The 25,668-nt window shown below is 39.8% G+C and overlaps 5 protein-coding genes across 5 annotated transcripts; 2 read left to right on the top strand and 3 right to left on the bottom strand.

Moving 5' to 3' along the window:
- Positions 1 to 4,251: 4,251 nt before the first annotated feature.
- Positions 4,252 to 5,346, bottom strand: LOC114360626 (acanthoscurrin-2-like). The gene is made up of 2 exons (XM_028315379.1): positions 5,296 to 5,346; positions 4,252 to 4,836 (listed from the first exon to the last, which is right to left on the bottom strand). Exons 1-2 carry the CDS (start codon positions 5,344 to 5,346, stop codon positions 4,252 to 4,254), a joined length of 636 nt encoding a protein of 211 aa, XP_028171180.1.
- A 343-nt stretch (positions 5,347 to 5,689) lies between these two features.
- LOC114360625 (chorion class CB protein M5H4-like) lies at positions 5,690 to 6,495 on the top strand. Its single transcript, XM_028315378.1, has 2 exons — positions 5,690 to 5,737; positions 5,846 to 6,495. The coding sequence occupies exons 1-2, from the start codon at positions 5,690 to 5,692 to the stop codon at positions 6,470 to 6,472; spliced, it is 675 nt and encodes a 224-aa protein (XP_028171179.1). The 3' UTR covers positions 6,473 to 6,495.
- A 1,796-nt stretch (positions 6,496 to 8,291) lies between these two features.
- On the bottom strand, positions 8,292 to 9,283 carry LOC114360644 (chorion class CB protein M5H4-like). Its single transcript, XM_028315398.1, has 2 exons — positions 9,231 to 9,283; positions 8,292 to 8,917 (listed from the first exon to the last, which is right to left on the bottom strand). The coding sequence occupies exons 1-2, from the start codon at positions 9,276 to 9,278 to the stop codon at positions 8,315 to 8,317; spliced, it is 651 nt and encodes a 216-aa protein (XP_028171199.1). The 5' UTR covers positions 9,279 to 9,283; the 3' UTR covers positions 8,292 to 8,314.
- A 344-nt stretch (positions 9,284 to 9,627) lies between these two features.
- LOC114360623 (fibroin heavy chain-like) lies at positions 9,628 to 18,121 on the top strand. Its single transcript, XM_028315377.1, has 4 exons — positions 9,628 to 9,683; positions 9,986 to 10,586; positions 13,537 to 13,721; positions 17,396 to 18,121. Exons 1-4 carry the CDS (start codon positions 9,633 to 9,635, stop codon positions 18,119 to 18,121), a joined length of 1,563 nt encoding a protein of 520 aa, XP_028171178.1. The 5' UTR covers positions 9,628 to 9,632.
- A 4,275-nt stretch (positions 18,122 to 22,396) lies between these two features.
- LOC114360622 (chorion class B protein M2410-like) lies at positions 22,397 to 23,302 on the bottom strand. The gene is made up of 2 exons (XM_028315376.1): positions 23,252 to 23,302; positions 22,397 to 22,894 (listed from the first exon to the last, which is right to left on the bottom strand). Exons 1-2 carry the CDS (start codon positions 23,300 to 23,302, stop codon positions 22,397 to 22,399), a joined length of 549 nt encoding a protein of 182 aa, XP_028171177.1.
- Between the last annotated feature and the right edge of the window lie 2,366 nt (positions 23,303 to 25,668).

Here is a 25,668-nt window from a genome sequence, read left to right as displayed (position 1 = left end):
GAGTCGCATCTCAAACTAATTTGAAAATTATAAATAACTTGAAAAAATCGAACTGCCTAAGGCGGGAATTGAACCCACGAATTGAATTTGCACTTTGTCTAGACCCACTGAAATCTTATTTTCTGTCAATTCTGACTGCTTGCAGCGATTTCAAAGTAACATTTCCTCGAGTTTGCACTTTTTAGATAGTTCCTACTTGCGTCTCTTATATTTCTTGCAACACATCCCTTGAAAGCAACATAGCTTGTCATCATGTTTTGTATGTGTAGAATAACACTGAGTGAAGCTAGATAACGATGTGATGCTACTGGAACTAGTCAAGCATATTATCCTTGGAACATAGCTGAGCACATACTTGGTGGAAGAGCAGCCTACGTTCACACTATATACTACAATCTTCGGGGGCCTCGCAGCACATTTTAACGCTGACTATTGACCAAATGTTAAATATTTATGATAGTTAACCGCCCGTATTCACAAACGATACCTATTATATTATGTGAAGCAGCAACGTTATGCGAAATAAGACATTTCTCAATGCGTTCCGTATGGCAAGCCTTTCAATTCATAAACAATACACCGCGCGGTTGACAGCGCGCGAAAGACGTTCCGATTTGATAGGTCTGCTATGACCTGTCCTTAGGAGAGAGCTAGGTAGTAAGACTTACATTCCCTCCCTGATTGATGACTCTTGATTTATTTTATCTGTTCTTGTCAAACTGAAGATAATCGGATTCCGATAGTTTAATATGCTGAATCACATTGAATACATCGATTAATCCCAGACGTTCTTGTTTTTACATAATATGAATTAATATTTTCTATGACAAAATAACTACGATGCAGCAGTTTCAATAGACGAGTGTTTTGAAACGTAATGAAATACCCACGTGTTTCAATTGACACCATCATTTCAGCCAATGGCATTTCACTGCTGAAAGATAAACGTTTTAATTGAAATAAAATAATATAATTAAACATTAAACCATCTTATTTTATTTTTTTATTTAAACTTTTGCACATAAATGGTACAGTGGCGGACTTAATGCCAGGTGGCATTCTCTGTCAGTCAACCACAGGTCAATTAGAGAGACTAAGGCGGTGCTAAAATATGACGGTTTGTACATAAGAATACATATTAATAAAATATGATAGACATACACATCTCTAAATATGTATATACAGGGTGTTAGGTAAATGGGTATATGAGCCGACACTAGCCCATGTTAACATGGGCATATAAATGGTATGGTGAAGTCAGAAAATTGATATCTTCGTTTTAATTATTTAAATTTTCATACAAATCGGATTTTATAAAATTTATTTAGTATGAAAATTTTAAAAATTAAAATGATGATATCAAATATCATGGGCTAGTGTCGGCTCATATACCCATTTACCTAACACCCTGTATAACTCAAAGGTGACTGGCTGACTGACTGACATAGTGATCTATCAACGCACAGCCCAAACCACTGGACAGATCGGGCTGAAATTTGGCATTCAGGTAGATGTTATGACGTAGGCATCCGCTAAGAAAGGATTTTAGGAAACTTCACCCCTAAGGGGGTAAAACGGGATCCACGCGTACAAAGTCGCGGGCGGCCGCTAGTCGATACATAACAATACGGGCGTCCTTATAATAATTGCGCAGAGCCTTTTTATTTAAATGTAAATTTTGAAATTGCTTTTCGCAAACTTCATTTAAAGAAATCAAAACTGCCTACCTACTCAAAAATATTTCTATGTCCTTAAGTGAGAGACAAAGTTGCTTGCAGCACTTAATCGTTGGTTAACAAAGATAACCTGTTTCTTTAGGTAACACTAGCGGCCGCTCGCGACTTCGTACGCGTGGATCCCGTTTTACCGCTTCTATCTTACGCGGTTTAGATTTTTTCATACAAATGGTTTTTCCCGCTAACTCCCGTTCCCGTGGGAATTTTGCAATATCCTGATGTTACTAAGCTTTTAGTTTACTAAGGTACCTGCATGCCAAATTTCAAGCGTCTAACTTAAGAGGTTTAGATTTTTCATACAAAAGGATTTCACCGCTAATTTCCGTTCCCGTGGGAATTCTTAAGTATACTATAACCTGCCTAGGAGTATGAAAAATAATTGTACCAAGTTTCGTTAAAATCCGTCAAGTAGTTTTTGTTTCTATAAGGAACATACAAACAGACAGACAGCCAAAAATTTTACTGATTGCATTTTTTGCATCAGTATCTATCACTAATCACCCCCTGATAGTTATTTTGAAAATATGCTACAGATTTATTATAAGTATAGATTATGGATTCCATGTAAAGCTTTTTTCCTCCCTTCCACCTAGAAAGCTTGTTTCACCTTCGGGCTTCGGCCATTCCGATAGGTGAAATGAAAGCCGAAAGCGTGTGGTTAAAAAAGAATAATAACTTAACCAAAACCTAAAGAATGAGCTTTTTATCCTTTTGCTTTTGTTTTAAAACAGTAATTCAAATCACAATGTTAAAGCAACAAATAATGAATTCATTAATCAAGGTGGATTGTGGAATATTTGACAGCTTTAATCAATGCGTCTTGGAAATTAAATAGGTAATTGACGTCGAAAAATTATTCAACACTTCTCGGAAAAAAACTACTGACATCATAACACTGTTATGCACTACCACAGAATAAGTAATAGTACAGGTACAGAAGGATTACTCCGCAAGACGATTTAAATAAATGCGAGTCTTGCTACGACGCGATACAGTGGAATTCAGCTCGCACAGCACTACGTACCTACAATTTTATTCACCTACAAGTTTTGTCTCTTTCTATCGCGTGCCTCTGAACTCTTCTTACGCTGTTAGGGTTGCTGTCTAGTGAAAAAATAATTAATCTACTTATTTGTAATGAGGTACAGTTGCTTCTGGCTACATAAATCGCTGTTCACGCATTTAATTTTAATATATGGGTACCAAAAGAAGTGCCTAGATTCCAATCAAGAATTTTGTAGCGTTGGACCTGTTTATTTCATATTTTGAGTGTTCAAATAGTCAGTTGTTTGACGAGACGTGTAAAAGCTCACATTTTCGTCACGAATGGCGATTCGACTATGCTGGTCAGTTTCCCTTATTAAACTGAAGACTTTTGGAAAAAAAGTGGCTGTTTACTATTAAGAATTAACCATTCTAAATTTCTCTAGTAACGTTTCTGTCATATAATCGGATATTTCGGAAAAATAGGCAACCGTAAGTTTTAAAGTGTTCCGAGCGTATGGGACTTTTGTTGGAAATGGTTCATCTTAAAACACCTCCATAGTCGATAGCTGTTTATTTTCAGGATCATTATGCATAGATCCTTAATTCGTCAACTGTCACAATTTTAAAAACGGCTTTTAAAGCTTTTTAAACGTATTTATCAAACATTTTCAAGGACTAAACGACTCAAGCGTCCTATTGAGCGTTTGAACATTTTTGGGACATCCAGCGAGTAAAAAACGTATTAACCATAATATGGTCATACAATATTTTATTACTGCTAGTGGAATTAATGCCTAGGATTATCTCAATCCTACGATATATCACATGACGAGGTTTCTGTTCCATTTTTCTGACAACATCAATGTTTTCCGCCACTATTAGTCATTTTGGACGACTTTCGCAAAGTTCACTGGTGAGCCAATGACATACAATATTATTTGTTAAACTAGCGTTTTACAATGGTAAAGGACAGATCTTTATCACCAAAAGATAAATTTAGCTGACCGCTTCAGTTTTGTATTGATTAACCACGTCGAAAGTCATAATAAATCTTCGCGCGAAAATTTCCGCAAGTCAATTCCATGTTTTTGTAGTCACGATAATTTTCAATTCAATGTTAATAATACAAAACGTGCTCAAATGATAAAAAGTTTTGAATAAGGTTGTAGGCAAAAATGTCAAACTTTTCATTAAAAGTATCAGATGTCGTCTAACAACACGTTATGTTGTCGAGGCTCACAACTTAAATAGTGCCCTAGGTATAATACCCGCCGGCGGGGCACTTCGCTGTAGGTAATTATCGGATGTACCGCGCGGAGTGAGCCAGGCCTGGCACTACCAACAATGGTTTAATGCGAAATATTATGTAACTGCAACCATTGTAGACGGAGGAATTGAGGTTTTAAAAACAAGCCACCATAAACTGAGCCTGGGCATCTAATGTTATAATAATTTCCTAGCCCACAATAAAAGTACAGAAACACAAAGTTCAATTCACTCAATCTTTAATTCATTGTCAATTTTGTTTTTACAGCTGCACGCCACCGCAGGGGCAGTTTCCAGCGATGGACACAACGCCACTGGCGGGGATGTTGCCATTGAACGACACCGCACCAAGCACTGGCAGCTGGCCCGTCACGATGGCGGTACCACCAGCGTTGAAGTCGCCTCCGACGGCCAACTCTCCGTAGCCAGTACCGCCGTACGGGCCAGAGACTGGCAGAGCGGCAACGGCGGCGACGTCTGAGGGCGCGTATCCGCCAGTGAAGCCGCTGCCAACGTTGCCTGCGGACCAGCCACCAGCGTTGATGCTGCCAAGTCCGATTGCGTTGGCACTGCCAAGTCCGATTGCGTTGGCGCCACCAAGACCGATTATGTTTCCGCCACCAATATTAGCGCTGCCAAGTCCGATGGCGCTGGCGCCGCCAAGTCCGACATTGGCGCTGCCATAACCGATAGCGCTGGCGCCGCCAAGTCCAACATTAGCGCTGCCAAGTCCGTATCCTGAGGCACCCACTCCGTAGCCGCTGAGGCCTCCGGAGATTCCGTAGCTGAGAGCGTCGACTTCAACGTCCATGGGGTTGTAGTAGCCTAGCACTTGCGAGAAGGCATTCTGGAACAAAACATCATTTCTTTAGTAATTAAAAACCTTATGCCTAAAACATGGTCCTAAAAACTTTTTTAATTGAAAAATTAAATTGGTTGGCTTGAGACTTGAAGGGCTTTAATCAATGAACTTTAAAGTAAGAGATAGAGAGAGAGTATGTATTGTTATCTTAAATATTATTTAGACTTAATTTTCTTGCAAAAAATCTAAAAAACAATTTACCCCCTTACTAATATAAAGTTACACAGTTGTTGAACACTGTTTTAAAATGACATTTCCATACTAAACGTCACTTTAAAACACTGTTCAACGAGCGTGTAAGTTTTATTAGTAAGGAAGTTAATTTCTGAATAAATATTTTAATTTGATAATAGTTACTGCGATACAGAGTTTTAACTAACTACTTTATAACTGAAACTAGAAAATTTTTTTTTAGATAATAGGCTAATTAAAAACTAGAATTACCTGGATCAGGCAAGCCTGAATGCAGAGGAGTAAGAAAGAGAAGGAAGACATGTTTACTTCAAATATCAAATTTTGAATGCTAAATTGTTTTTAGGGCACACTATTTATACGACTTGAAGTTTCATTTTGAAATGGCACACTATCATACTTTCGTAAGTTACACACTATCAACATGTACTCGCATGTTGGTACTACTTCGATAACTCTAACTGTTGAATTGTTTGTCTTTCTTAATTACCTTATGAAAAATAATGATATTAGAAATTTTGAAACTTTTTTCATATCACTTAATATGGGGCACACGTTTTTCAAGTGATAGACAGGAAAGTAGTATATAAACTGCGATGGGTAATAAGAAAATCATTCTTGTTTTGTCAACCAAGGAATAACAAAGATGGCAGCTAAAATCACTTTCGTCTGTGCTTTGGCACTCTTCGGCCAGGTAAATAAAATGCTCTGACTAATACACAAACATTTCAAACCAGAAGGAACTCTGCTTACAATAATACATAATAATTATGAAAACTTAATTTTATTCTTTTTTTTTCAGGCTGCCTACGCCCAGTACTTCCCGTCTGGATCTTACGTCTCTAGCAACTCCATTGTTGACAACGACATCTTCATCAACGGTGCCGGCAGTGCTTATGCCTCTGGCAGTGCTTACGCCTCTGGCTCTGGCAGCGCTTATGGCTCTGGCAGCGCTTATGCCTCTGGCTCTGGCCTCGCTGTTGGCGGCGGCAGTGCTTACGGCTCCGGTCTCGCTGTGGGTGGACTTGGCCTTTCAAGCGGACTTGGTCTCTCAAGCGGACTTGGCCTCTCAAGCGGACTTGGCCTCTCAAGCGGACTGAGCCTTTCCAACAACCTTGGCACCATTGGCGTCGCCGCTCCTGCCATCAGCAGCGCCACTCTTGGCGGACTCTCAAGCTACAACATCGTGTCTGGAGGTCCTTTGGCTGTCACTGCCATCTCCCCCATCGGTCCCAGCGGTCTTGCCGTCGCTTCTGAGAACGCCATCGAAGGAAACCTGCTGGTGACTGGTCAGCTGCCGTTCCTGAGCGCTGTGGCCTTCGAAGGCGCCCTGCCCACTGCTGGGTCTGGCGTGGCCACTTGTGGATGCGGCAGTGGACAGGTCGGCATCGTCAGCGAAGGTTTCGGCCGCCCCTCCATCTACTACTGAAGTGGTAGTGATTTGAATTACAAATAAAGAAATTATGGACTATACATAGAGTTTTAATTTTACTAAGTCTTATCCGATCTTTTTCTTTTAATTGTATTTAATTTAAACTCTTTATACCTACGCCTCCTGGTTAATTTCATTACGAGTTTAAAGACCTTGCCTTAACCTTTTATTTGGGATACAAAAGTTAACTTTTAAATTAATGCAGTGTTACTAATAATTTTATTTTAAGAAATAACAACAAAATATGAAAGGAGATCTTTTAGTTTATTTTGGTAAAAACTGAAAACCAACTAATTTTATTAAAAATCTTGTCTTTACCAGGACTCGAAGGCCTGTTTCCTATATCAAATTTCATTATTAAAGCCTATTTCCAGTTTTTGAAACAGCTTTCGTCACTAAACACTAAAAAACGCGTCATCCTTCAACAGTAGGTACACAACTTTTATGAAAACGTCTGAATAAGCGCAATTTCTTGCACTGCTTCTACTCAATTAGACAAGACAATTAGTTCCGAAACCCAAGAATATTTTTAAGCAAACTGTTAAGATTTCGGCTTTTTGCTGATAAGACAATTTAATTTTTTTGAAAAAATATTAAAAATACCTATAAATACTAGACATCACACGCTTACTTACATAGTAAGCGAATATGAATGAATGTGATACAAATACCTAACTTAGTTTATTTTATTGTTACTCGTATTTAAAACAATCAACTCGCTCAAGACTCTACATAATGAATTTTATTGATGGCAACGCATAAATTGCAATCATCAGAAATACACAGCAGCATTGTGCTTGATTAACATTCTTTACGGTTATTTTTAACATGTTTTCGTGTCATACAGTTTACCTACCGTTTATTGTAGCTAGCATTTACTGCAGAAAAAACCTACTAAAGTTCTTCTTTTTTTATCGTGGGTTGAGCTTTAATACTTTACGGTGAAACGATAGACGAATAAATCTTTTACATACTGTTGTGCCCAAGGTCAGCTGGGAGAGAATGCCACATCGCTGCATTAAGCTTTTTGTACTGATCATTTTTATGTGTTTGCAATAAAGTCTTTAAATAAAATTAAATAATATAAAGCAAAGTCACACTTCTCTGTATGTTCAGATCTTTGAAACTACTCAACGTATTTTAATGCAGTTTTCAACAATCGATAGAGTGATTCAAGAGGAAGGTTTTAACACCCGAATCCAGGGCGGGTCACTAGCAAATAATAAAATAAAACTGAAGGGCTAAGCACTACATTTATTGAGGGAGTATCTAAAGGTCAACTAAAATGAGTTATTAAATCGCTTTTACTTAAAACTTAACCGTCTTTTTCTAATTATGGTGTGAAAATGCATCTAACCTTAAAACATAGTTATTAAGATCAAATTGTTACTCACAAAATAATATGGACTGTTTTTGTCTGAAAATAAATCATTTTAATTTTTATTTATTTTATTTAAAAAACGGCACCCTATTACTAAGATTTCGCTACTGTATCTCATTTAACGTGATAGATGAAGCTACACCTGTGGCTACACCGCAAGCGCATCCATGACAGTTGTTCACAGATGATGTTACTAATTTCTGTCGCAGCTCTAGCAATAATTACTAAAAAAATACAAAAAGAAAATAGATAATGCTCCCATAACGCGATTTTTGTAAATACCTACTTCTTGTCGTTAAAGTTTTAAAAGATCTTTCTAAATTGTTTATTATTGGCATTTTCAATATTTACAAAAATGAAAATGGCAAAAAAATTACCTACTTACTCGTAAAATGGTTAAAAAATAATCAAAGTATTCAGTTGTATATTCTTTATTGTCTTTATCATAGCATCCCACTTCAGTAGTAGACGCGGCCGAAACCTTCGCTGACGATGCCGACCTGTCCGCTGCCGCATCCACAAGTGGCCACACCAGACCCAGCAGTGGGCAGGGCGCCTTCGAAGGCCACAGCGCTCAGGAACGGCAGCTGACCGGTCACCAGCAGGTTTCCTTCGATGGCGTTCTCAGAAGCGACGGCAAGACCAGTGGGACCGATGGGGGAGATGGCAGTGACAGACAAAGGACCGCCAGACACGACGCTGTATCCAGAATTACCGCCAACCTGAATGGTAGCAGGGGCAGTCACGCCAATGGCGCCAAGGTTGTTGGAAAGGCTCAGTCCGCTTGAGAGGCCAAGACCGCTTGAGAGACCAAGTCCGCTTGAAAGGCCAAGTCCACCCACAGCGAGCCCAGAGCCGTAAGCACTGCCGCCGCCTACAGCGAGGCCAGAGCCAGAGGCGTAAGCATTGCCAGAGCCATAAGCACTGCCAGAGCCAGAGGCGTAAGCACTGCCAGAGGCAGATGCATAAGCACTGCCGGCGCCGTTGATGAAGATGTCGTTGTCGACAATCGAGTTGCCAGTGACGTAAGAACCAGATGGGTAGTACTGGGCGAAGGCAACCTGTAATAAATTAGAATAATAATTAATTTTATTAAAACTTCATGAATTTTAAGTATAACCAGAAAACTTTTAATTGTTTACTGGACTTTGCAAGTGCTTTTCGCTGTTTTGCTGTCTCTACTGATGACAATTTTATTGTTTATAATATTAATTAACGGCTGAAAATATATTTTCATTGCCAAAATTGTTTAAAGGAAAACAAATGACTTCTAGCTCTAGTTTTTAGTATTTTGTTTACAGTAGTTTTTTAATTGACAAGAAAATATGCAACACTTTAAAAATATCTAGTGATTTTTGTTTAAATTTTAATTACCTGGCCAAAAAGTGCCAAAGCACAGACGAATGCAATTTTAGCTGCCATGTTAATTATTGTATTGATTGACAAAACAAGAATGATTTCTGTTGCATCGACAGTGGTTTATATACGAACCACCAACTTTGTTATCAACCTACAATGTTGCTCCAATTGTAATGCAATTAAAAATTGGTTCATGTTTTCTTTAGGAATACACCCTCAAACTGTTTTATCAAAATTAATAATAATTAAAAGACCTGAAATAGTGTCACTTCCTGGAAAATTATTGTGGCGCCACTGTCGCGTGGCAGATAAGGAACACACGATAAAGCGTGCCATTTCATAACAAAGAACTAAAGTTGTATAAATACTAGGTCCAAGAATCCAAATGATATTCAAAATTCAGTATTTGAAACAATCATGTCTTCCTTCACTTTCTTGCTCCTCTGCATCCAGGCTTGCCTGATCCAGGTAAGTACTTTGTCTAATTTAATTCTCTTTTTAAACTTTTTCTATGAAAACTTTCTTTAAAATTGGGTAGCTTGTATCTGGTCAATTATTACAAATCGCAACTTCTTTGAAGCACTTTTTTAGACCTGGAAATCCAATCAGAAACATTAAAAGAAAGAAAGATACATTTATTACAATGGACATCACACAAATACAGGCAATTATATAGACATGACATGACAGTGGCACATAATAATGGAAGACGAAAAAATAAAAACAAGAGCAAACTGAGCAGTGCCACCCATTCACCATTTTTTTTTCAGAATGCCTTCTCGCAAGTGCTAGGCTACTACAACCCCATGGACGTTGAAGTCGACGCTCTCAGCTACGGAATCTCTGGAGGTCTCAGCGGTTACGGAGTCGGCGCCTCTGGATACGGACTTGGCAGCGCCAACATCGGACTTGGCGGCGCCAGCGCAATCGGTTATGGCAGCGCCAATGTCGGACTTGGCGGCGCCAGCGCCATCGGACTTGGCAGCGCTAACATCGGACTTGGCGGAGGCGCTATCGGACTTGGTAGTGCTAACATTGGCGGCGGCAACTTAGTCAGTCTTGGCAACGCCAACGCAATCGGACTTGGCAGCATCAACGCTGGTGGCTGGTCAGCAGGCAACGTTGGCAGCGGCTTCACTGGCGGATACGCCCCCTCAGACGTTGCCGCCGTTGCCGCTCTGCCAGTCTCTGGCCCGTACGGCGGTACTGGCTACGGAGAATTGGCCGTCGGAGGCGATTTCAACGCCGGTGGTACCGCCATCGTGACCGGCCAGCTGCCAGTGCTTGGTGCGGTGTCGTTCAATGGCAACATCCCCGCCAGTGGCGTCGTGTCCATCGCTGGCAACTGCCCCTGCGGTGGCGTGAGACTGTAAGGAGGGAATTGAATGAATCAATTAACTGAAGAGCTTACCTGATGATAAATAAAGACAATTTGAATCAATATCCTGGTGTATTATATTGAATATTTCCCTTCATTTTACCTAAAGAGAACTGTTTTCTATACTAACTTGTAACTTAAAAGAGCAAAAATTACACATGTAAACACGCTTTTGTGTCCAATAGTGGATCCTATCCAAGATCCTCAGGCACAGTCGGAGGCCATGTCGCCTCCGAGGCAACGGAGAGACATTTCTTTCGCAGCTTCAATTTAGAGTGCATAGTGCCAGTGCCACTAATCATCTCAGTCACAGGACGTCCACTGCTGAACATAGGCCTCCCCCAATGCTCTCCATGTTGCCGGGCTGGTAGCGGCCTGAAGAGGTGACTTTACCTTGAATTTGAATTTACTTCTGACCACCTGGATTCGTTGCAGCCAAATGACGTCCACTTATGGATAAAGGCCTCCCCCAAGGATTTCCATAACGACCGGTACTGCGGCACTGCGCTGCCCTCATCAAGGTACTTCCTACCTTCACCAGATCATCGGTCCACCTAGTAGGATTCGCCCTATAGTATTACAGTAACTACACAGTCGTTATACCACCATCGCAAATAATCATTTTATATTCAAACTAGCTCTTGCTCTCGGTTTCGCTTGCGTGAATTTCTTTCTGTCATAGAAAGTTTTTAAGACTGATTTATCATAAAATACGCATGTGGATTTTTAAACAAATAGCGGCCGACCACCTTCGCGTCTCGTACGCGTGAACCCCGTTTGACCCCCTTAGAGGTTGAATTTTGCAAAATCCCGTCTTAGTGAGCACCTACGTTCTAAAAAGAACTCCAATGCAAAATTTGAGACTCCTAGCACTTGTAATTTCTGAGATTTATGTGTGTGTGATTTATGTGTATGAGTGAGTAAATTCGTGATGAGTGAGTAAATAACAAAAACTAGACTGAAAAAAAAAGGTTTAAAAACGATATTATTCATTCATTATTTCTTTCACGACATCTTCATAGATGCTTTATATTAATTATAAATTAAAATAATTACCTGTTATCCTATCTTCTACCAGTATTCCAAAAGGCATCTATTGATCCTCCAGCTTATTCGTAAACACGTAACAGACAGACAAAGTTACTCTTGCGTTTACAATAGGTGTGAATTCTTTTCACTACCAATGGTTTCAAATTCTTGATGATTTAGCATCAATGTCGTCGACTGCTGACCGAGTATAAAGAGTATCGGTCAGCAGTTCAGCACTCAGCTGTTAGGTTTCTATGTCAAGGTCACTGTATACAATTACTCGTACAATCTTTATTTAGACGCATTCATCTTTCGTCTATACTAATAAAGAAGATAGGTTTGTGAGTTTGTTACATGAGTAATATGCTTTTATATGGTACTAGCTGACCCGGCGAACTTCGTACCGCCTTAGCGTAGAGATTTTCTTTATATTTTTTTCCGTAAAAACCTTGTACAGAGTATTAGAAAACTACAAAAAAAAAATCAGCCAAATCGGTCAAGCCGTTTTCATGTTATGTCGTGACAACGGAAAACGGGTTTCATTTTTATATATTTAGATAACGCAAGTCTAACTATTACGGTGACCTTTGCGACCTGACCTAATTCTACTTACGATGTACTATAAAAGCTTATTTTTATGTACATATAGTATTTGTACATTTGATACAGTCAGACAGCTTTTTCAGTTTTAACTCCTTGCCAGACAATATTTTGAGGGCAGCTGCCAAAGCCACGATGATCCAAACTTCATGATGCACCAACATTCTAACCTATATTGGGAGCATACGCTGCCCTGAAACTTTTAGCTTTTATAAAATGACGTAGGTCTGGAGTTCACTAGATCTTAGTCTATTATCCTATTGTCGCCCTAAAGCATTATTCTTGAGTGACAGTGCAACCGACTAAAAATCAAGCAGGTGAATAAAAGCCTTGTGTTATATTATAAGCCGTATGTTTTCCTAATAAAATAAAAATAAAATAAAAGCTATGTTAGGTAAGGAAAACATAAGAGCCTAAAGATATTGCCGATTCAAAGATTCCTGGTTCAATCCCTGAGTCTAATTGCGGTAAACCCGCTTCTAACAGGCATAAACATTAATTATTTAACTTTCTTAGAGGGGTAAAAATAATGATCAGTTTGAGGTACCTAAGCTACGTTAGTTCCAAACCAATGTATGTGTCACCGGAAAATAACAAGACTCGTAAGTTGATCAATTTTCTAGGTAGTTGATCAACTCTCGTAAAATAATAAACGGCAGTTGAAATGTACTATTTAACGCATTGAATTTTAGCTAATTGGTCAACTTACGGTACCTAGCCGTAATTTAATAATTAACTAAATTGCAACAAGTAAAATCATCCACAAATGGGCCAATCGTTGCCCAGTGTACTATTTGACGGTACACTATTATCCGTCACTTAATACACTTTTCTCTGATTGGTCGACAGCATTAATTATAAGCATTTAGCAACTGTTTATTCATAGAGTTATAAACACTTAGATATGTTGTTTTAATATTTATATTTTAGAGATAGGGATATTAAAGTTCGTATGTGCTATATACTTAAATAAATGAAAAATGTTTAAAAAAATATATTGGGAGCTCAGAGTTTTATTATTGTAAGTTATATTAATAATAAGTATTAGGTATAATCAGTTTAATCATCATCAACATCACAAAAGGTCCAAACACACACAGCCCAAACCACTGGGCGATGCTAAAATTTGGCATGCAGGTAGATGTTATGACGACGTAGGCATCCGCTAAGAAAGGATATTACGAAACCCCACCCCTAAGGGGGTAAAATAGAATCCACGCGTACGAAGTCGCGGGCGGCCGCTAGTTACTAAATAAAACTGTTTCATAATATGCAGTTGCTCTTTATTTCTTTCACTTTAAATCTTCGCTTCAGTAGTAGATGTTAGGACGGCCGAAACCTTCACTGGTGATGCCGACCTGTCCGCTACCACATCCACAAGTGGCCACGCCAGACCCAGCAGTGGGCAGGGCGCCTTCGAAGGCCACAGCGCTCAGGAACGGCAGCTGACCGGTCACCAGCAGGTTTCCTTCGATGGCATTTTCAGAAGCGACGGCAAGGCCGGTGGGACCGATGGGGGAGATGGCGGTGACGAGAAGTGGGGTGACGGCCACGCTTCTTCCACCTCCAACAACAATGCCGCTAGCTCCAGCACCTAAAACAATGAAGAATAACAATAAATTGATGATCGACCTGCTAGGTCCTCCCAATAGGAATACACCTACCATGTAAACTAAAGATTTTCTAAATGTGCAGCCCATTGCATGAGTTCCTAGCGAGGTTTTATTTTAGCAACCCACAGGGGCTTCTCACAGGTAAAATGTTTTTAACATACTCGTATAAACTTTCCTCTTGTCCTCCTCCCTCCCTCTCCCTTCTATCACTCTATATATTACTGAAAACTTCACAAAAATCCGTTGCGTAGTTTCAAAGATATAAGCGCAGACAGCAGAACGCCTGTTCTAATGTAGAATTTATTTAAGTTACTAAATTAAAAAGAAAATTACCAGCTGCAGAGCCAGAATATCCTACAGTACCGGCTCCCAATCCAAGTCCAGCCGAGCCATAACCGCTCGCCAAGCCAAGTCCGCTGGCCAAGCCAAGTCCACTGGCCAAGCCAACACCGCTCGCCAAGCCAGAGCCATAGGCCAAGCCTCCGCCCAGACTGGTAGCACTGGCACTGGCACTAGCAGAGGCACTGGCAGAGCCGCCACCGCTGATGATGATTTCCGGGATGTACTGCCCAAAGACAGCCTGGAAAGAAACCATAAAAATTTTAATCAAAGGGAATGTTTCTGTCATTAGGAGATACTGAAAATCTGACTGTGGAACTGTAACCATTTCTCTTGCCATATTTTATAATACTACCTACTTGCTACGTGACTATTCCCACCTCTCGTTCCCACCACTGCAACTCCTGTGTAGCCAGGATCTACAGCTTGACCGCCAATGAAAACCCAACTAGTGAAGGTCAAGTTTGTCCCGGGGGAAAGTTAAACTGTGTGTTTGTGAACAAACTACTTGCAAGTTTTTTTTGCAACATCGCTTCATCGCTTAAAAATAAAAATGTTTTGACTTTTCGGGGCAAGATCGGTATAATACATAGAAGAACGAGATGTTGATATGCTGGATTGGAGTAAGCATCGCTTTTAAGACGTCAACAGAGGAACAGTCAAAAAAGGATATGAATCAAGTTTGAATTCGTGAAGTTTACGTGCTTATTCACAAACATTACTATGAATGAGGTCTCACATTGCGCGTGGCGTGGACGCACAGGGTGACACACGAACCAGTCACAGAGCTCTATTCAACGCTGTGCGTTCGTTTTTCTGCTTGACAAGCAAGCATCGTTTGTGAATAAGGGAGTTATAGTTACAAGAATCCCTCATCATCATTATCAACAGCCCTTTACAGTCCGCTGCTGGACTATGAGCCTCCTCTACTATAACTAGTGGAGGGTTTCCTAAGGAACTTTAAGGATGGCTCAATAGACTCTTGTACAAACTAGAAAAATATTGTAAGTTGACACCATAATAATTCCATTACCTGCACCAAAAGTGCTGAAGCGCAAAGAACGAAAGCAACTTTGGAAGACATGTTGATAAAATTGAATGATGTTCCGTGACACTTTGACCTACATTTTATAGTATAAAGTATAGATTATTTCGCAACAACTCAACGTGGAACGGCCGATATCTCCAGTTAGGAAATGAAGAAAACTATTATCTTTTTTAAACGTTTGGATTTTTTACGCAATGACAAAAGGCTTGGTGGACCGACGACATCGTAAAGGTAGCAGGGAAGCGCTAGCCGCAGGCCGCTACCAATCGATTAACATGGAAAGCAGTGGCCTATGTTCAGCAGTGGACGTCCTATAGCTGAAATGATGATGATGATGATTATGATGATGATGAAAAGGCTTTAGGTATGGAGGATGAATTATTTATTGGCCCACAGGATGAGATCTTTTTCAGTGATAAAGCTGTCTAACTTTCTGGTTCTTACTACCTTATTTTTATCTAGCAAGCTAGCTAGAAATAGAATACAGTAACTAAGTGGTTCCGGACATCATTCTGTAAATTAAAACTTACAAAATTCTCACTCTTTTTATAACAGTGGTGACTGAGTTTGTTGCGGCGCTTCTTCTCAGCACTTGCCAAATGTTGGTCTCGAAGCGCTGGTAGGGTAAAAAGATTATGAGACATGTAGAGGCTCCTTAAGAGCAAAATGACGATTTGTAAGAACTATTTATTAGTCTAAACAAATAAAGAAATTTTGACTTTGACTTTTGACTTTGACTTTGACTTTGAAACAATATCTATAGCATAAATATAAATTCGGCTAGACAATTTTTACGTATTTCTGTCATCAATAACTTTTATTTTGGATCTTGCAGATGTAGTTTTACAAGTTTATGTAGTGTTTGTTTTCGCAAAAGTTGTGTTTTTGCTTGCACGTGAATTGAAAGTATGTTATTCACCGCCTGATGACGTAGTCAGATTGTTGTCTAACTACCTAAAGTGCCAAAATACTGTATTCTCAATGTGATAAGTTTACAAAATACTTTTACTTGAATCAAAAGTCAAATAAGCCCAATTATTTTTAGTTTTATTTAAAATCTAGCGGCCGCTTGCGACTTTGTACGCGTGGATCCCGATTTACCCCTTAGGGGTGGAGTTTCGTAAGATTCTTTCTTAGCTCCTACGTCATAACATCTATTTTACTTGCATGCCAAATTTCAGCCCCATTCGTCCAGTGGTTTGGGCTGTGCGTTCATACATCACCATGTCATATATATTTAGATTTCTACTTTAGTGTCAAAGAAATACCTAAATACCCAATGTGTAGCAATTTCAACTATACCGCTTTATAAAATAGCTAATAGACCGGCAGATGGGAAATTTAGACATAACTATAGGATCCCATTGGCACTCTCTGTGGGTGCATCATCATCATCATAATTTCAGCCACAGGACGTCCACTGCTAAACATAGACCTCCCCCAATGATTTCCACATCGCCCGGTTGGTAGCGGCCTGCATCCAGCACCTTCCTGCTACCTTTATGAGATCATCAGTCCACCTTGTGGGGTGGGCGTACTTAAAACGCCCTAAAATCTAGCTTCAGCTATGAATATTCTTGAAGTAAGTATATCGAGCGTTCGAATTATCCTTGAAACATAATACGTGCGACTTCACGTGTTCATTGAAAGATAAACAGGTCAAGCAGGTGAAATTTCGAAACCAATATCTCAGTACTTCAATGTTGTATAAAAACGAACTGTAGCCAACAGGAAAGCATTCTGAAATCATCAGCAACGAATAACCATGTCTTCTTACGCCTTCCTCCTGATCTGCATTCAGGCTTGCCTGATCCAGGTAAATACTTGAAAACTGTTACAATTCCATCAATTAAAGGGTGACAGGGAAACTATTTAGGATCTATTCTTTGAAAGGGTTTATACTAGAGCAAAAAATTAGGGCCAAACCAGGGGCAAAACTGGACCCCGATTGTGGTAATAATTTTCAACTGCAACGCGACTGGAACACAGACGAAATTCAGCAGTTTATACAAATCCATATCGCGGTATTATAGTTTTGATCGTAGCAAAATCTTTCTTATTAGAACTACACACTATGCCATGTTATTTAACTTTAATTCCTCCGAATCTTATGCATATCAATTGTCCAAAGACATTTATATTATGATCTCTACAAAATGCATTTTTATTCCAGAACGCCTTCTCCCAATACGCGGTCGCCAACGGCTATGGCTACAGTAACGTTGACATTGACATTGACATCGATGCCACAGCTCTTGCCCAGGCTCTTGGCTACGGAAACGCCCAGGCTCTTGGCTACGGCAGCGCTCAGGCACTTGGCTACGGAAACGCTCAGGCACTTGGCTACGGAAGCGCAGAGGCTCTTGGCTACGGCAGTGCCCAAGCCTACGGCAGTGCTCAGGCCTACGGAAGCGCCCAGGCACTTGGCTATGGCAGCGCTGAAGCTCTTGGCTATGGCAGTGCCCAAGCCTACGGCAGTGCTCAAGCTGTAGGAGGCGCTCAGGCTTTGGGCTACGGCAGTGCTCAAGTCATTGGTGATGCTCAGATCTACGGACTTAGCGATGCACAGATATATGGAGTAGGCGCTGCTCAGGCCAGCGGTTACGGTGCTGGTCAGGTCATAACTGGTGCCCCAGTCAACGTTGGTTACACCGGCTCCAGTCTATACGGTTCAGGAATCGCCGACGTGGCTGCTGTAGCGACTCTGCCTGTCGCTGGACCTTACGGCGGCACTGGCTACGGAGATTTGGCGGTCGGCGGCTCACTGCAGGCTGGTGGCACTGCCATCGTGACTGGCCAGCTGCCAGTGCTTGGCGCGGTGTCGTTCAACGGCTACATCCCCGCCAGTGGCGTCGTGTCCATCGCTGGCAATTGCGGATGCGCTGGACCTAAACTGTGAATGATCTCTGATTAATAAATATAAATTTACTTTACCTATACGTTTTGTTTTTGTTTAAACACCCAAACTGTTTTCGCTATCAAGAACTAGGGCGCTATGCTATTGTGTAACAAAATATCGAGCATTTCCAATGTTGACAATCTACAGTTCTTTATAATATTCACTAGATTTTTTTATGCATAACAAGGCAGGTATTTGACCACAATCGCACCTGATGTTAAGTCATTAAGTGGGATGGAGTCTAGGATGGTACATAATTATATCTGCCCTGTAAGCGCCTATTCACTCTCACCTTGAAAAGACCTGGATTATACTGAGAGTTAGTCTTAATAATTGCAAAAGTTAAACATTTGGATCACGACAAAGGATTATGATTCATCATGTTAAAGGCAATACATCATATTCACAATATTTGTATTCATCACAATCTGTTTGGTACCATTGCATTGCTGCAATATTAACTCACTCGTGGTAACTACGTGAGTAAAGCTTAATCAATATGAATATTTAGCAATATTCACTCTTAACGATATAAACTTCTCGGATATGGTCAAATGGAGTGTCAATTATACAAAAAAGACAAACATTCGATGTTTTAATTAATAATTAGGTACCTACCTACGTAAATAGCTATTACAAACTGAAATGAAAATCACGTTATATTTTTTTTTTGGTACTTAAGTACTAATATATTAATGTTCAAAATTAAAGATTTTTTGTAAACGTCCCCCTACACCTTGGATCGGGATAGCAAGCAAGAAGCAATGAAAGAAACTTAGTCAACTAAGTCCACTGTTTTACAAAAAATTGGAGAAACCTTTTTGTCATCTGTCATCCGGGGGTAGCTCCATCCATCGCTTCGGATCTCCTAGCTTTATTATTAGTAAATAAATCTAAGATAAAACTTAATACTTCTCAAAACCAGCCCATGTTGTCCTGAAGTAGTGAAGGGCAATTAAGCTATGTTCGGGACGAAGAAGAGCCCCAAAAAGGATATCTTCATTCTAATTTAAATTTGTTTTTTTCGGGGTCCTTAAATCGTTCCATTATCAAAAATCAAAAATCAAAATCAAAATCAAAATCATCTTTATTTGTTTAGACTAATTAAATTAGTTCTTGCAAATCGTCAAATGCTCTTAAGGAGCCTATACATGTCTCATTCTTTTTTTTGCCCTACCAGCGCTTCGAGACAAACATTTGGCAAGTGCTGAGAAGAAGCGCCGCAACAAACTCAGTCACCACTGTCTGCCGGTTTAAAAATATAAAAAAATATAAAAAAGTAGGAAGTTACATACATTCAGAAGCAAGTTACTTACCACGCGCTCCCGTTGATAGAAGGTGGCCTTTAAGACGCCCATCTAGCACGAGACCGCGTGGCAGTTTTGAATATATTTCTTTAGTGCCGTGCTAATTTCTAGGTTAATTGTTGCGTTTTGATACATATATTTTATGTCAGGTATATCTTTCCTTGACCAGTCCCCGAAGGCAGCGCCTGTTCACAGACATGACGTGTGAACCAGCCATCGCTTCACTCGACCATATTATAGGGAATGTAACGACCCGCCTCACACGCCACTACCCCAGAGACATTTTAGTGAGCATGACAAGTCTAAGATATCCTTCTGGCTAAGTGCCAGATATAAAACTATTTAGGAGACAAGGCAAGAAAACTCTAGAGAGAAAAGCAAGGCACCATAACAAAACCGTGTGGTAGTTTTAAATAAATTGTATATACTTATATTTAGTGCCGTGCCACTGTCTAAGTTGATTGTTAATTGTTATGTTAAGAAATTTAAGGTAGGTATATCTTGTCTTGACCAGTCCCCGAAGGCAGCGCCTGTTCACAGACATGACGTGTGAACCAGCCATCGCTTCACTCGACCATATTGTAGGGAATGTAGCGACCCGCCTCACTCTCACTCAATCACATTCTAATAAAACCATCATTGATATTTCATTAATTTAATATTTTATTTTGTTTTTACTTTTACATCGCTAAGGTATTATTTAAATTAAATAAAGTACTTAATTTCAGGCACTACATAAGTTTTTTAATTCAAATTCATTTATTTCACAGAAATACACTATTATTAATAGTTTATTAATAGAAAATACGGCTGTCTGGAAGGTTAGGGTTATTAAAAAAATTTAACTTGCTTATCGCCACAACCGCAAGAAGCCCCATAAGCTGTATCAGACACCGCTCTCAATCCAGATGGAGTGATCGGAGACACGCTGAAGACCGTCAAGGGAGAGCCAGCTTTCAGAACAGACCCAGAGCTAGCACTGCCAAACCCAAGAACGCCAGAATTCAAAGCGCCGATCCCAGAATTTAATCCGCCAACCCCAGAGTTCAATATGCTAATTCTAGCAGACAATGCTGGATTTATTCCGAGCCTTTGGGCAAGCACCGCCTGAAAATATTTTTATACAGTAACGAGGATAATAGACTACTTTTTCGGAAATAAGTATCCAAGTAGGTACTTTACTCCCGCGGTCAGTAAGACAAATGACGGCTTAGGCCTCAGCCTCGAACTTAGCGGGCAGCGGGGCGGCGGCGGCGGCGGCGCGGGAGCGGGGCGGGCAACGCAGACCCGTTCTCGAAATAAGCGGGCAGCTCGCGCGGCGCTTTAGCGGCGAAGTGTTGTGATCGGGGTTGTGTTGTCGAGATATTTTCTTTTTATTCGCAAACGAAATGTCTGAACACATACGGCGACAATTTTATTTCGATTCAAATTTATTCCTAACGCTCGATTTATTGTGAGCAAAAGAAGGAGTGCGCTGCCCTCTCGTTACCCGCTCCCTCGCCGCTGCCCGCTCGTTGCCCGCTCCGGCGCCGCTGCCGCGCCGCTGTTTTCGAGAACCGGTCTATTTGATTTCACGCGTAAGATCCTGTCGCTGCCGCGCCGCCGCCGCTCCCGCCCCGCTGCCCGCTAAGTTCGAGGCTGAGGCCTTAGTGTGACTTTACATTTTTTTTTTATTAGTAATTTGTTGTTACACAAATTACTAATACTCCCGTTAGCCCCTCGTACTAAGCTAAATATGCTTGTGTCACGAGTGAGCTCACCACAATAGTCGAGCGGCGGCGGGGACCGAACCCGCGTTCCCCGGATCACGAGTCGGCCAGTCCGACCCCTTCACCGTTCGGCTATCGTGGCTTCAAAACAAATCTGTACATCAAACGTCGACACTAGTGAGCGCGTTTAATAAATCTATGAAGATTTTAGTTCATGAAAATATCCGCTAGGATCTTACGCAGTCACTAGTGAAGAGGTTTGATGTAACTCACACTAAGCCCTCTGAAGTTCGCATACTTGTGCCTTAGTCGGGTTTTATGACATCGACGGGAATACCTAGGAAAATCTAGCACAAAATGTAGTTACCATGAGTTTAAATAAGTCTGACATCACTGCTGTAATTTTTTGTAAACTCATAGCTTACGCAAAAAAAATAGAAGATGAGTACAAAAGTCGAATAAAATTCAATATAATTTACCTTAAACAAGACCAGCGCGAAAACGTAATAAAATCTCTTCTCCATGTTGCACAATAAATAGTGACATATTTGTGCACGTTTGGTCCTTTTATAGGTTTCTAAGAAACGATTAGGTTCAAGTCACACAATGCGATAGCTGCACTTTCAAGGCAATGCACATTTTAATGTTAAACAAAGAAATACTGATTTCCCATAAATTTATTAATAAAAGTTATTTCAATTTTTTTTTTACTCCAGCTTAGCCACACTATTCTTATTTATTACTGTTCCTAACGAACTTATGATTAACACTTTATGCTAGTATGTTGTTCACAATATTTTTCCCAGCCGGACCCACCGAGGCAGTAAGGTATGCCTGCTCAGGGTGGGTCGGAGGTCAGGGTTATTTCGTTAGGTATTGATCAGAAATTGTATTGAATTAGAACAGAAATGTTTGGAAGTATTAAGTTTTGCAGACCTCTGGAGGTATTTTATTAGTTGTCGAATTCTATTACCTACTTGAACAAATGTTTATGAGAAGGTTTCTGGTGTATACCTGCCTGATGTCCAGTGATGATACAGTGTTGTGTTTTGACATAGATCCGTCCTGTGTGGACAAACCCTTACAAGTTAGCGAACAAAAAACAAACTACATTATGTTGAAATATTGATACGAATTCACCTTGAATTTGCTTCACACAAAGCAAACTACGTTATTCACTATCTACCAGATGACAAACAGAAACAAAAACATAAAGAGAAAATCAAACATTTATTTACATGTACAATAATCAACAAAACTTAGTACAATATGCCTCGACCTCTAGCGAAGCCTTCGCTGGTGATGCCAACGGTGCCACTGCCACAACCGCAAGTGGCCACGCCAGAGCCAGTCGTTGGCAGGCCACCTTCGAACGCCACAGCGCTCAAGTAAGGCAACTGGCCGTTCACAGTCAAGATTCCTTCGATAGCATTCTCAGTGGCAACAGCCAAACCACTCGGGCCGATTGGCGAAATAGCAGTCACGATCAAAGGTCCACCAGAAGCTACGGTAAGACCAGATCCTCCAACGTTGATCAAGTTTGAGCCAGAGTTGGCGAGGCCAGAGCCAACTATGCCGCTGGATAAGCCACTGCTGCCAAGCAAACTGCCGCTGTATAAGCTACTACTGCCAAATCCGCTAGCTAAGCCACTGCCGCCTAAGTTGATGGTGCCATAGCTTGGTGCGGCACTGCCGATCACAATGTTGTCGACGAGGGAGTTTCCAGAAAGTCTTGAAATGGATTGGGCAATCGATGCCTGGAAACAAAAAATATTATTTAATTTTGGCTACCCTGCCTTAGGAGAGTGTAGGCCAAATCGTCCTCTACCCTTTGGTTAGTTGGAGAGGGTAGAGTTCTTACAGTGGAGAGAGACCTGGTGATCAACCATTCGTTCATCCTTGGTTCAACATTTTAGGGCTTGAATCTATTTCTTTTTTAATGACAAACATAGTAATTCCGTAAGGTTTTTCTTCTTTTAAAGATCGGAATCTTTATTACAATGTGGGGAGTGTAGGGTAAATTAGTGAGGATCGTGCTCTGAATATTTAATGACCTGATGATGATGATGATAATGATGAAGAAACCATCAGGTAAGTAATAATAATTTTCATACCTGGATGAGAAGAGCCTGAGCGCAAATAACAAGAAGAGCTTTAGCTGCCATTTTTGTTTATTTAATTAAATGAATCATTTTGAACACAATATTTATACAAAACATTGTTTGCTATCGACTCGTTACATAACGAAAGAGTGTAACTATCTGAGGTAATTGACAAATTTTGTTTGGCCGAGTTTCCAAATTCTAGAAATGTGATGTAATGCAGGCAGAACTTCAGTGTTGATTTGGGCAAAGAAGATTCTAATAACACAAACATAAGGTGCATATTAAATCGAGTTAGGCATACCTGTCTTTACAAATGAATTTGACATCAGTAGGTATATTACTTTCATGAGAAATGTTTATGTAATTTTCTTGAAAAAAGTCATATTGTAAAATGGTTCATAATTTATCAGGTAGTTACACACAACAATATCATTACATACAAGCCTCTATGTATGTTAGACTATGTATTACATTTAGGTACGAGTATGTACCGTATTGATAAGCAAATAAAGTTATTTTTTGTTTTTCCATGACACCTGTGGGACATCCTCAATTTCATCATCATCATCATCTCAGCCATAGGACGTCCACTGCTGAATATAGGCTTCCTTCAATGCTTTCCATGTTGCCCGGTTGGTAGCGGCCTGCGTCCAGCGCCTTCATGCTACCTTTATGATGTCGTCGGTCCACCTTGTGGGTGGACGTCCCACGCCGCAATCCTCCATTTGCCTCTGGTAAATTAGAGAGGATCATAATCCTGCAGTGGAGACTAACTGACCTTATGAGGATTCGGACAACTCAGTTATTTAAAAAATCTTGAAAATTTAATATACTTGAATATACCCCATCGAGCTAACTGCGCAAAAAAAGAATGAGACATGACTCCTTAAGAGCATTTGACGATTTGCAAGAACTAATTTAATTAGTCTAAACAAATAAAGAAAATTTTGATTTGATTTTGAATCGCGGGAACGCACTCTCCCTCGCACTTACCGCGCACCGCCCCGCATTCGCTCCATCCGTACCTACTAGAACGCCGATGCGTCTTTCCAATCTATACATAGCCAGAACGCAAGGGTGTGAAACTAATCGAGTATAGTTTGGAATATACTTTTTTTACTAAGCTCCTCCAAACTATACACTGCCAGTACGCAAAAACCCGTGTATAGTTTGTAGTGACGTAGGTAAATGATCGTATTCCGTAATATACATAGCCAGTACGCATACGGACTGATCATGCGTGACGTAAAATGTTGGAATGAGTGCGCTATTACAATATGTGAGTATGTAGTTGTATTATTCGACATTTTGATTTATTGACCTCTCTTTCTATTACATGGTAATTAATATCCGCGTATCTTCTTTAAACACTGAATCATCTTTCGGCACGTGCCGTTATTTTGATAGAGGGTTTTTAGTTAAAAATGCCGAAAGGCATTAAGTCCGCCTTATGTACACTGTTTTATGTGCATACAAGTTTAAAATAAATATAAGTAGGTAGTAATAAAATAAAATAAATGTAAAAAATAAATGAACATAATAAATTTATTGTTTTATTAAAATTAGTAAAGGAAGCACGACAAATAGTGTGTTACACACACGTTTAAAAAATAATCTTCTCTTAACTCACTAGAAATAGACTATCTTAAAAAATTTGATAAGCATGTAATTTTTTTTTACTTCTGCTTCGTTCGCTACGCTACTCAGCCAGGGATGTCCTAAAGTAGATCCCGTCAAATTATCGATAAAGTGATGTATTTTAATTATTATGGTGCAGTAGCAAAATGAGCGAGGAATAAGAATTCAGAATGTAACGACAGACTTAAAAGATAAATTTTCCTAGTTCAATTTTTGTGTCTTATAAATATATTCAAATCATTTCCTATTACGTTGAACTTTTTTATGTTAAGTTTTTTATTAATAGCTTTTATTTAACTTTCACTATTCGTTTGTACGTATAAATGTAAATTTTCAAAACTTGCAAACGATTTTTCGACCATACGTAGATCCAGACAATTAAATTGCAGTAATAATTTCAGGCCTATTATTTAACATAATTTTAAAGGAAATGGAAAACTCTTTTAGACAGAGCTCAATACTTATCTAAAATAGCAAACAAAATAGTATTTGTAAAATATCGATACTCCTTTTATAAAGTGTATTACCCCAACATTCATTCTATCGCCGAGATCATTGAATTATGAACCTTAAATCATTTGCAATAGATAATCAATTTAATCTATTAAATTTTTAGTGACATCTACTGTAGAGTAGCGGAATTATTACTTCGGAATTTGTAATTTGCCCAGTGATTTTCAACTATGGTCCTTATTACTTTGCATTAGATGTTGTATACACTGAATCATGTGTTTAGTGTCACCTAGTGATGAGTAGCAGTACAATAATGTAAGTAAAACGAGATTTTA

This window comes from Ostrinia furnacalis, unplaced genomic scaffold (genome assembly GCF_004193835.3).
Source record: "Ostrinia furnacalis isolate ACB-3 unplaced genomic scaffold, ASM419383v2 OfSCF5107, whole genome shotgun sequence".
NCBI classification, from domain to species: Eukaryota; Metazoa; Arthropoda; class Insecta; order Lepidoptera; family Crambidae; genus Ostrinia; species Ostrinia furnacalis.
Note: the sequence above shows the minus strand (reverse complement) of the source record. Positions and strands in the feature narration are given on the sequence as shown.

Coding starts and splice junctions, on each gene's coding strand:
- LOC114360622 (XM_028315376.1), bottom strand. CDS start 23,302: ATGGCAGCTAAAGCTCTTCTTGTTATTTGCGCTCAGGCTCTTCTCATC. Junction 22,895..23,251: donor CTCAGGCTCTTCTCATCCAG/GTATGAAAATTA, acceptor TTTTGTTTCCAG/GCATCGATTGCCCAATCCAT.
- LOC114360626 (XM_028315379.1), bottom strand. CDS start 5,346: ATGTCTTCCTTCTCTTTCTTACTCCTCTGCATTCAGGCTTGCCTGATC. Junction 4,837..5,295: donor TTCAGGCTTGCCTGATCCAG/GTAATTCTAGTT, acceptor GTTTTGTTCCAG/AATGCCTTCTCGCAAGTGCT.
- LOC114360644 (XM_028315398.1), bottom strand. CDS start 9,278: ATGGCAGCTAAAATTGCATTCGTCTGTGCTTTGGCACTTTTTGGCCAG. Junction 8,918..9,230: donor CTTTGGCACTTTTTGGCCAG/GTAATTAAAATT, acceptor AATTTATTACAG/GTTGCCTTCGCCCAGTACTA.
- LOC114360623 (XM_028315377.1), top strand. CDS start 9,633: ATGTCTTCCTTCACTTTCTTGCTCCTCTGCATCCAGGCTTGCCTGATC. Junction 10,587..13,536: donor CTGCGGTGGCGTGAGACTGT/AAGGAGGGAATT, acceptor TCTTCGCTTCAG/TAGTAGATGTTAGGACGGCC. Junction 13,722..17,395: donor TTTTCAGAAGCGACGGCAAG/GCCGGTGGGACC, acceptor TTTTTATTCCAG/AACGCCTTCTCCCAATACGC.
- LOC114360625 (XM_028315378.1), top strand. CDS start 5,690: ATGGCAGCTAAAATCACTTTCGTCTGTGCTTTGGCACTCTTCGGCCAG. Junction 5,738..5,845: donor CTTTGGCACTCTTCGGCCAG/GTAAATAAAATG, acceptor TTTTTTTTTCAG/GCTGCCTACGCCCAGTACTT.